Source organism: Cibotium barometz, chromosome 10, assembly GCF_041138505.1.
Source record: "Cibotium barometz isolate CiBa-2024 chromosome 10, ASM4113850v1, whole genome shotgun sequence".
In the NCBI taxonomy this organism is placed as follows: Eukaryota; Viridiplantae; Streptophyta; class Polypodiopsida; order Cyatheales; family Cibotiaceae; genus Cibotium; species Cibotium barometz.
Window position 1 is genome coordinate 31,210,369 of NC_141055.1, and position 12,174 is coordinate 31,222,542.

The window sequence follows — 12,174 nt, forward strand, 5'->3', positions numbered from 1 at the left end:
TGACATCTTTTCAAAATTGTCATAACTCTTACATCTAATGTCCAAATATAGTCATCCAGCCACTCAAATCGAAAGAAAAATGCCATTTGAGCATGTTCAATGGGTCAAATCTTACAAAAAACATGATTTAATATGAAAAATTATAAAATTAAAGATCTAGATCTACAATTGGATAAGTTTAAAAGCTATTTTTATGCTTTTTTCAGCGACATTACTTAAGTCTATCCTACTATGTATTTAGAGATGAACTCCTCTATAGACCCATGAACTCCTTGTCCTTCTTACTTTTGTTGATTAAGTGCATGGAGAGGAGTCTCTTGCATGGGCATGATCTCCTTTACATATGCCTACATTCACGTGTCTTAAATTTACTAGTCTCTCTCCATGCCACCCTCACATCATGTAACTCCTGATATTCAGTTGTGCTTGTTTTCTAGCCATCATGTAATATCGATGTTTCTTTCTTGGAATGTAAAAAATACACAATTTAATAATATATCCATATTTCTTGTATAAACATGATGGTGGGATCATGTGATTTTTCTCAAAAAGCTAGTATTTGCTCCTATTTTATGATACCTTAGCTCGGGAGCTCGTGGGTTTTAGCTCGAAAAATGGTAGGTCCCATGAGAAGCTTCCATATACAAGCATCCACCAACAAAATTCTTAAGAGATATACTTGTAGCTTGGAAAGGGTGAACGAACAAGAAAAGACACAGGTGGACTAGACTACCACATGAAAGCTGCGAGTAAGCATAAGGAGTTGGAAGACACCAAATAGGCTCTCAACACAAAAGTACATGAACTCCTCGACCAGTTGGAATATCATAAACAAGAGGTGATGCAGGAAAGGGAACAATTTGCATAGTTTACAAATCGAGATGGAAGGCCTCAAGGAAGAACATAAGGTCGAAGTAGTAGATTTGGAAGCCAAAGCACACACAGCCCTGCAGGAGGTGAGGAACAAGATAACTAATGAGAAAGATAGTCTCACCGTTCTCTTCAAAAGATATTGGAGCAAAAGGAAAAAGAGTTGCATGCCATAGAGATGGGCTTGAGAGTGCAGATTGCAGCCTTGGAAGGCCATGTGACACAAGCAAAGGAGATTTATGAAATCAACCGTGCAAACTATGACATCCAAGTAAATGATCTCAAAAGATCCTTGCAGGTCTTATAAACTAAAAACTTCAACATGCTTCAAAGCCATGATTAGGTGATTTCTCACCTCAATGAACAAATCTTGGATGCACATACAGTCACTGTGGGTCTCTAGGCAAAGGTTGCCATCATCACAAAGGAGAAAGACGAATTAGCCATTTAGAACATGCAACTCACTAGAGCCACCAACAACGTAAACAAGACTTGGCCAAGGCATTGGTAGCCTAAGAAGCACAAGTGGATTCTCTCCAACAATGAAATGAAAAACAATAGACCTCGAGAAGCGTGCGAAACAAAAAATACAGGTGCGAGAGAGAAACACTAGATTGGGTACAACTGTCCCCCAAGCGTGTGCCAAAAGCATCCTTGCTTGAGTATTTATAGTTCTTATTACTTTTTATAAAAATAGGTTACTTGGCTATGTTAGCCCTTGCTTGCTCTACAAGCTTTCTTTTACAAAAATTACGTAATAAAATATTTGAAAAAGCTCACTCTCGTGATAGTCCTCCCGGTTGAGAGGACAACCATCCTCGGTTGTAAATATTCGTGCACACAGGTGATTAAACACAGTAATCCTTCCCATGTGTAAGCAATGATTGCATAAGTCCCTATTTGACCATAGAGGTTATGACTAACATATCCTGTTGTCCGATCTATATACTTCACATATGGCTTCACACATAATTAATCACATCCACTCCCACATTGGATTCACTCACAATGTCTTTACGTGCGTCGCATGTGTCTTAGAGGTGATCGGATTCACTCACAATCTTCTTCTCCCTCTTCTTTCTCTTCTTCTTCTCCTTCTTTTCCTCCTCTTCTTCTTCTTCTCTCTCCTCCTCCTCCTCTTCTTCTTCTTCTCCTTCTTTGGTGCCTCAACTCGCGCTGCCACACAGCCTTCTCTTAATCTCACATGACGTTTTGATGGCCTAGAAAACAGGGTATATGGAAGAGAACGAAGGTTTGTTTCCATACCCGCGTTGCTCGTTGCTCGTGCGCCGTCATCGAAACGGTGTGTGTTGTCGTTGTGGGCCGGTGGTTCTGCTGGTCGGCGGGGCTCTTTGCACTATTCATTCTACCGACTGTCGTGCTGCCCACTGTGCGTATGTACAGTGTGTCAAGTGTTGAAGCCGATGCTCACTCTGACGCATGCTATGGCTGCCTACGCAGTTGCTCTATGCACCTTAACACACACGACCTATTGGTCTCGGGCCGTCTGAGTGTCCCAAACGCACACCTTTTGATGGACAGAGCGTAGTGAGGCTTTGATACCACTGAAATGAAAAACATCAAACCTCGAGAAGTGTGCATAACAGAAATACAAGTGTGAGAGAAAAACACTAGATTAGGTATAACTCCCCTCCCAAGCGTGTGCCAAAAGCATCCTCGCTTGAGTATTTATAGCTTTTATTACTTACAAAAATAAGTTACATGGCTATTTTAGCCCTTGCTTGCTCTACAAGCTTTCTTTTATAAAAATTTGGATAATAAAATATTTAAAAAATCTCACTTCCATGATAAACAACAACTAAGCAAACACAATGAGCTAACCAAGGAAGATCACGATTCATTTGGTATGCTAGTGAAAAGGGTTCCCCCTTTGGGCTGACGTTCCAGGGGTTCCTTGGACCCCTTCATAAATATGTACTCTATTTTTTTATTCACTAACCCTCTCCCTCTGTCAATATAACATAAATCTAAGTGAGTAACTAACACAAGGGGATTTGGCATTAATCCAACAAAATACCACTAGATATGCAGATCCCACAATCGTCATGATTGTCTTTAATGGGACTCTAGGGACAATTTACATACATATATCCCCTTCACCCCATTGTTCTTAACTTTTGATCTCAGTGTAGGATACTAATGAATTCAACTAGCTTTAGTGAAGGTGAGGAGTTTCTAGAGCTTATGAAACCTACTAACCTTACTTATTTTATTGCACCCCTCCCCAAAATACAAAAGAGCCTAGAATGGATGCTGTAGAGTTCCCATCCAGTAAAAACTGACTTTCATCTATCTCTCATAGCGAGTCAAGAGAAGTTTTGTAAATGTATATTCATGTGACTAGTTCATATACAACTACAATATAACAAGTTTCAATGTATACATCAATGTATACAACTCCAGTATATAACAACTACAAGTTTATAGCACAACAAGAGGGTAAAAGTTTTACTAGAAGTCAGCAGGCCTGGGCTAACAATTGGCTGAGACAGATTACTTAGCTTATGCAATGAAGCTAAACAGACGACAGTGTATAAATGATGATGATGAGGTGGTATAAGCTACACCAGCAAGAGACCGAAAGGTACAAGCGCCATGTCATCTGCTTCCAGGCGCACCATGCAGAACCGCTTATTCAACTCCTTAAGTGTCTTTGAGCCTCTAAATCGATGACTCATCACCACAAACTGGAACCATTTGCATGCCTTCGCTAACGCAATCAACCCTGGCCCTCCCACATTCCTACAGTACAGGATCCTCAAGCTCTGCAGCTGACTACAATGCACAAGGTTATACAGACCCTTGTCCGTTATCTGTGTACAAGCTAAACTCAGATGAGCCAATTGGCTGCATCCCATGGCCACGGTGACAAGTCCTTCATCATTCACGAAAGGGCATTGATCTAGATTGAGAGAATCCAGAGTTGAAAACCGGGCAATGATCCTGATGTCAGAGATCGATTCGCATTTTACTAAGCTCAGCTGCTTTAAGTGTCTGATGTCATCCGCTATGGCCATCAGGCTAAGATTGTCCACTTGAGTGTAGCTCAAGTCCAAAGACTGCAAATTGATACACTGACGGATAGTACAGAGGCCAATCGGTGATAATCCAGGGCAGCACTGCAAATTAAGATGCTTAAGTCTGCGGCTAGTACCTTGCACCAACATCTGAAGCTCCACGTCTTGGATTCCCCTTCCTGACCTCAAAGAAAGATGATTCAGATCAAGTCCACAACGACCCACCTCTGTCAAACCCTGTGCAGAGCTCTTGAAGTGCTCTAGAGTGAGGCTCTTCAATGTCTTGCAATCCATCAGGCAGTGCAGTGCGGTTCGAGTTAGCCTGGCAGCACAGATATGCAGCTTCTCCAACACTCGGCAGCTCTGTACGACCCTAACCACAGCTGTATCACTGAGAGGCTCAGATTCATTCACAATCGTCAACTCCTTGAGGTTCTTGTTTGCTGCTGCAACTGCAATGACTGCTTCATCCAGGCGAATCCATAGATCTGTCTCCACTCTCACACTGGTCAAGGTGGTGCATTTGGTAATGTCCCCGAGATCCACTCTCCTGACCTTAAGACAGAGCTCTTGAATGTGTGGGCATCCAGTTGATATAGATTTGAGGGCAAATTCCACTTCAAGGTAGTGGAACTCGAAGTGCACCCTGCGCAAGGTGGAACAATGCTCACCAATGACCCCTAAGCCCTCAGGAGTGAAGCTAAACTTTCCCTTGAGAGTGATCTCCTGCAGGTTGCTGCATTTGGCAATGGCTTCAAGGGCCGGGTCGCCAAGATTGGCACAATCCTCAAGCGAGACTGTGTGCAGGAGGGGACAACCTTCGGCTAGGTAGGCAATGGCCTTATCAGAGATGCTTGGAAGGGATGACAACACAATGTTCTGGAGAAGGGGGCAATGGCATGCAACAGAGTGGAACCCCTGATCAGAGAGCTTGTCCTGAGGGTTATATGGGTGTCCAATGAAGAGAATTTCGATGCGGCGGAAGAAGGGAGCTGCCACCTGAAGATCAGGGTTTTGAAGCTTGTCACAGCAGTGGCCGAGGTCCAGCTCTCGGATGTTGAAGAACCGCTGCAAGAGACGACGCAGCAGAGTGTGAGATCTGATGGCCAGACGGCGTGACTTGAAGATTACGGCTTCATTCCATAGTTTGCATACCAGAGCAGCAGAGAGACGATCCTGCGGGGTGATCAGGCCAGAGACAATGCGTGACACCAGGTTGAAATCCTCCATGGCAAAAGCCACCCCCTGCTGCTCGTATTCTTGCTCCTTGGAGAGGAAGACAGTGCCAGCCATAGCCTGAGCTTTGTAGAATATCTAGGAAATAGCTGCAAAATTATACCCTCCTGCTCCTCCTTTAATGTCTTGAAAGCTTCCTCAGAAAGCCCTCGAAATGTCCCTTTTGCAAACCTACAATGCTCCGGATGCTCCTCCTTGTCTGCCTCTGCAAAACGTAGAATGCTCCTGCTTCCTCTGGCTTTGCAAACCCTAGAGTGATCGTAATTTTTCTGCCCCTAAAATGCTACTCCTTTTTTAGCTTCTGCGAAATGTCCTGCCTCTGCAAATCCTAAATGTTCCTCCCTGCTGTGGCGCTGAAAACCCTAAAATCGCCCTCCTTGTACTAGCCAGCCTATGCAGACCCTAAAACGTTTTCTGCTTTTCTGCGTGTAAACACCGACTTGCTTCTCCAATTCAATCTCTGTAAACCCTGCAGAGGCTACAATGATGCTCCTTTCTTGGCTGTAAATGAGTTCCCCCTGTCAAGATGTGTAAGAAAAGACCTACCTGCACAGATCGCGCTAAAACCAACACAACCCACGATGCTAATCCCAGGGGGATCAGAGTTACACACAGATTGAAGCTTTTGCCCTCAGGTGCTCGGGTGACAGAGATGCATCACCGGCTCAGAAATGAAGAGTGCAATGTGAAGAGGGGCGAAAGGGTTGGGGGGTTTTGTCGTGCCTCTGAAATTAAAAAATCGTTCGTCATTATCACACCGATACATATTCACATGATATTCTCTCTCTCTCTCTCTCTCTCTCTATATATATATATATATTATATATCCCCTATCTCTCTCTCTATATTATATATCCCTATCTCTACTAGCATTCACCTGCTTGTCATTCTCTGGCTATCTTATTTTGCCCCGTGGGTAAGAGTGTACAACCAAGAAGGGTAGGTTGCTGCTGCAGCAACGGGTCCCCACTAGTGCCAAGAATTTAGTGGTTTTGGAGGCAGTTTGGAGGTTCTAAGAGGAGCTTCGATGAGGGGAAGAATTTGAAAAATATCAAACTGGGAATTATATACGTACAAAGCACGGGTCAGCCTACTACTAGTGTATTTACGGGTCAGCCTACTACTAGTGTGTTGAAAAGTATGTTAGACTCTTGCGTTCACACTATCCACCCATGGTATGTCCAGCCTTGCTACACGGAGAGACCTTAGCCTAAAAAGGCAAAACACGCCCACAACCTTCCCCACTTGGCTTGTTATCCGGAGTTATGAGCAGGATTCTTTTCCCACCCTAGATGGTGCTCTAGATTATGTGTTGTTTGAAGTGCTTGGTGGACTATGTCCTACTAATCTCTTGGATTGTTGTCGTTTGAAGTGCTTTGTGGACTATGTACGGAGTTATGAGCAGGAGTCCTTTCCCATGAGCAGGAGTCCCTTCCCATGCAATGCGGTTGCCCTTTTCTCGGCCATCATGGTCGACCGCCGCAAGCTAACACAAGACATTGAGGGGAGTGGTTTTTTGGTTCAGCCAAAGCTTCTTTTGGTCAATCAACATAGAATTTTACAGTGTAGGAAATTCTTTTTAGAATTGGTGTAGATTTGTTTCAATTAGCATTTATTACTTGTGCAAATATAATTAGCATTTATTACTTGTGTAAATATAATTATTGTTCACAATAAGAATTCAATCATCAGGCAAAGCAAGAGTAGTGGTTTATTCTACTAATTTTGTTTTTTAAAATAATTTTATATTTGGTGTAAATAACATAAACCTAAATACAACAAAACATCTGATGGATTTTGATCATTACACTGCAGGTCCTCCCATCATGCCACTCTATGACATTTTCAAGAGATAGACACTACACTTCCTTGGGCACATCGTGCTTACATTGGCATAGACCTTTTTGCACTCAAAATCCTAGGCAGGTCTTCCTTTTTGAGATTGGCTCGTGTATAAACATGTTACTATTTGCCTCAAGCGTAAGTACATGCAGATAGACAAAATACATGTGCGTACATGAAATAAACGGACCACCATTTACTCTCATCTGAGAATCTGGTGCACATGTACAGCACGATAGCTTTGTAATTGTGGCATCATACCTATCACCTTGCATCCTCGAAGAATCAGTCTCTACTACAAAGTGAGAGCATTGTCTATCGTCTTGGCTGCTATCTGCAACACTCCTACCTTATACTCGAGGTTATGCTTCTTATTGTGTTCTCTTCATGTAAACTCTCCTTTTGTAGAATGAATCCATATCCTTCAAGAGCTTGCACCTTGTATCTTGTAAGGTTTATGCCTTTCTGAGCTGGCCAAACACTTGGAGGCTGCATGGGTGCGTTTTTGATTGTTGAGAATATGGACCATGTGTGGTCCACATTTGTATTGCAGAACCACATAAGTTGTCTACACTGCTGACCGGTCCACTCGTGCATTCTGTAAAATCCCAATGCCGGGACCCCTTTTCCTAATTGTCTAATTTGTTTTCTACATTTCCATGCTTGCCCACCTAGCCATGCTTAACAAGTGACTGATGTTTATTTCCGTGTGTCAAATTGCCCACATTGTATCATGAATTTCTACTTCCCACACTCTTGATCTTCGCAGCTTTGCATTCATGGCTTCCATAGCATTCTTTACACCAGGTGTTCTCATAGCTGGTATCCCAAGATCCACATCAAGGCTCATCTCTGAGCCACTAGACTCTCCATCAACATGAGAATGCCCTACAGAAATGTCAGGCATACTAAGGGACTCAACCACTTTCTCTTTGCCTTTATGTGATATACAAATCACATTTGCAGGATTGGTATTATGACACAGCCTGCCACTCCATGGTCTATCAACTGAACCACTAGATGAGGACTCTCATGGTCCACTCAAAGACTGTGATTGCTGACTTGCATTCTGTGCAACCACACTTCCACTCATATTAGCCCCAACAGCTTCTTTTTCAGCAGCATACCAGCTGCTCATCTCATAAAAAACAACATCCCTGCTTACTCTCAACTCACGTGTAGCAGGGTTATAACACCTATATCCCTTTTTCTCAAGGGAATATCCAATAAACACACATCTTTCAACTTTTGGATCCAGCTTAGTTCTCAGCTCATCTGGCACATGCACATATGCAATGCATCCAAAGACTTTCAGATGAGACAAATCAGGTTTTCTACAAGTAAACCTCTCCTTTGGAGTTACATCATGTATGGCTGCAGTTAGAGTCCTGTTCATGATGTAAACTGCTATAAAAACAGCCTCAGTCCAATAGCTATGCGGCATATTCTTCTCTCCCATCAATGCTCGCGCAATCTCAACAATGTGCCTATTTTTTTGCTCAACAACTCCATTTTGCTGCGGAGTGTATCTGCATGTAAACTGTCTCCGAATACCATTCTTCTTCAAAAAATCAGAGAACTCATTGGAGAAGTACTCTCCCCCTCCATCTGACCTTAGGCACTTTACATATTTCCCTGTTTGCTTTTCAACCATAACTCTGAAATTCTGAAAATGAGTGAACACCTCACTCTTCTCCTTCATGAAGTATACCCACACTTTCCTTGTGTGGTCATCAATAAATGTCACATAATACCTGCAGCCTCCCATAGACATGGTCTTCGTAGGACCCCATACATCTGAATGCACAACATCTAGTGCATTTCTGCTCACATTTTTGTCACATGGAAATACATGCTTTGTTTGCTTTCCAAATTGGCATGCTTCACATATTTTCTGCATACCTTCAACTTTAAACTTTGGCAGCCCTATCACAATTCCTTTAGTCTACATAGATGTCATTCTCTGCACATTCACATGTCCAATTCTTTTATGCCAAATGTTTGTGTCTGTAACAATTCCTGAACCATTTACAAACATCGCAGCACTCACTTCAAGCATGTTTACATTCAATGTAAACATTCTACCCACTCTGTTGCCTTTTGCAACCAACCTGCACTTGTCTTTAAAGTCTTCAATATACCAACCATCAGGGTTAAACCGAACCTGCAAACCCTGCTCAATCATCTGGCCAATTGAAACCAGATTCTTTGTTATGTTTGAAACATGAAATACATCTACAAGGTACTTCACTTTGCCATCCTGCATAGACAATGGCACATCTCCAACATGGGCAATTGGATGAGCAGTGTCATCCCATGTTTCCACAAACCCTGGTCTTTCAAGGTTTTTCATCTCCTTGAACCACTCCCCCATGACGTCACGTGGTTCGAAGCACCTGAATCAACATACCATACATCATCTTTATGTGTTGCTTCAACATTTTCAGACATGGCATTAACGACATGCTGCATAACAAACAACCTTTCATTATCCTCATTGTTTCTGCTCGAGGATGCATAGTTGTTTTGCTTCTGCAATTTCCTATTTTACATGTCAGCCTGCTTCTTATAATAATCTGCCTGCACATGTCCAGGCTTACCATAATAAAACCATACACGTGTATCATTATACTGCCTTTGCCAATTTCCATGACCTCTTTGACTCCCCCTGCCCCTCTGAATTGGCCACTTCCACCTGCGTGTTGTTGTTGTTGTGAATTCTGCGACTGTTGTTGCTGCTGCTACTGGCCATAATTTTGATTACCTGTTCGGCCACCTCCCTGGCCGCATCCACGGCCTCCTCTACCTCGTCCTCTTCGTGAACTTGTGTAGAAGGCCTATTGCTCTGAACTGTTTTTGTTTTGTGAAGACTGTTGATCTTCACCCAAGCTCTTCTCTTCTATAATCAACATAGACACCAAATCTGTGAAATTGGGAATGTTTTCCCGAGTCTGAATAGACGTCTTGAACGCCTTGTATTGTGGCTCGAGACCACGTAGACAGACATCCACCTTATCATCATCATCTACTGAAACGCTAAGAGATGCAAGGGATTCCACAATACCCTTGATCTTCAATGCATAGTCATTCATAGACATACTCTTTTTCTCCATAGTATGAAGTTCATTCTTCAACTGTATCTTTCGTGCCTTGGTATTCGTTTCATAGAGTTTTACCAAGGTGTCCCACGTCTCCTTGGGGGACTTGGCATCCTGTATGTGCCCAATCATGGTGTCATGTATACTGATATAGAGAGCTAATACATAACTTTTCTGGCTCCTTGGTTCTAATCCTTGAACTCTTTCACATCTGCAGCAGTCGATCTCCGGTATCTTTGGTGCCTCTTCATGCTCACCTTCTATATAGTCCCAGTAACCCTTTCCCATCAGGAAATTTGTCAACCTGAACCTCCAAGCATGGAAGTCGTTCTTATCAAGCTTCTCAGCAACAATCTGGTTTATGCTATCATTTGACATCTTGCCAGACACAGAAATTTACCAGAAACAGCACTCTGGTTTGTCCTGCACACAAACTGTTGTATTTTTTGCAGCGGTACTGTACTACACTCAAATGTCACAACCAGTGATTTCAATGTGCATACATACACCCAATGGCAACTGTTGACTTCCTTGCAGCACACACAATGTCTGCACAACCAATCTGTCTTCCAGCAGTTCTTAAAACAGAGTTCTGTAGAGAATCGATGACTTACCCGCCGTAGTGCTTGAAATCGCCTGCTTTCCAAAAAACGGAGGTCCTAATGCGCCCGAAACGCATTTTTCAGCCCAAAAAATTCTATCTAGAAGGACGATATTGTTGCCCTATAGCTTTACTCCCGCGAAGAAAGCTCCTCAATTAGAGATCATTTGCCGGTGCCTCCCGTAGAGCTCCCGACAAGGGTGTAGTCATCGCCAACACAAATAGGGAAAAATAGTTGAAGCTCTTACCCTCGTACCGCTTCCTGTGCTTCTCTTGCTTGCATCTCAGCCCTTAGCATGAACCACGCTCTGATACCATGAAAAGATGCAGGGGAGAAGAGAGCTTGAGCTCTTGCAAGTACACACACACTCACGAAACCCTAAAAGAGAACACACAAGGTGAGAGGTTGAAAATCTTCTTCTTCTTCACACAACACTCAACACACCATATACAAAGATAAGAGTACACACAATATGAAAAGGTACTCAACCAAATACATACTAGGGTTCTCTATAGTGTGAACCCAACTAAATGAGCTGGCGCTATAACTATGCCAGTCTCTCTAGAATGGCTATCACACATCATGTCATCTCACTGGCCGCATATCACCTACCATGATCTCACCAGCCATGCCAGTGGTGTAAGTGTGGGGCCTATCCCCTAGGCGGGTCATCAATGTCCACCGCCTCACTAGATTATTGTCTAAGGAGCAGGAGAAAGGCTGGGAGGCATCGAAGACGATGTCCATGACAGTGCTAAGGGTTTCCTTGAGCAATCCTAGCAGTCCACCATGGTTATTCAGATGAGTCTTCACTGTAGATAGTGAGGGGGTCAAGCGTATAGGAGCTTTCAATAGTGAACATGATCACTCTTTGACAACTTGTGTAGAATCTCTACAGCAACAATAATCTTAATGTCATAATTCACATTGTGCAAGTAATAAGCCTTTAATATTTCTCCTTTGTCCAAGATTAGAAATGAAGCACTGAATTATGGTTTAAAACATTGGCCGCTCTGCTAGTATTGCAATCTTACTCTTCTTGTATTACTTAATGGTACCATAGGATGCTTAGTAGCTTGCACTGCCGCTTGTTAAGAACTTTTGCAAAGCTTAATGATACTTCAAAAGAGGGAAAATTAATTTTGGAAAAGACCTTTCCACTCTTGAAGCCTTATATGTAGGTTAGGAGACCATGTCGTGTATGGAGCACACTGGCTTACACCAATGGAGTGGGTTCAATTCCCAGAAGGGCTGTACACTAAAATGGTTGCTAAAAGCTTAGTAAAAATTTATATTATGTTGTCCCTTTAATCTTTAACAACTTTTTATTAAGGTTTTGCAAGATTTATCCTTAATCACTTTCTTGATTAATAAACTATCCAAACTACTTATAATTTGTCAAGTTTATTTAAGATTACTTACTAATCATAAGATTAGTATTAATGTTTATTGTTAGGCATGTTCTTGATCAAGAAATTATCTTATTGG

At 42.5% G+C, this 12,174-nt stretch overlaps 1 protein-coding gene across 1 annotated transcript; it reads right to left on the reverse strand.

Annotated features, from left to right (window-relative positions):
• Positions 1 to 3,197: 3,197 nt before the first annotated feature.
• LOC147634781 (F-box/LRR-repeat protein 16-like) lies at positions 3,198 to 5,830 on the reverse strand. The gene is made up of 2 exons (XM_086803966.1): positions 5,064 to 5,830; positions 3,198 to 4,976 (listed from the first exon to the last, which is right to left on the reverse strand). Exons 1-2 carry the CDS (start codon positions 5,199 to 5,201, stop codon positions 3,453 to 3,455), a joined length of 1,662 nt encoding a protein of 553 aa, XP_086660092.1. The 5' UTR covers positions 5,202 to 5,830; the 3' UTR covers positions 3,198 to 3,452.
• Between the last annotated feature and the right edge of the window lie 6,344 nt (positions 5,831 to 12,174).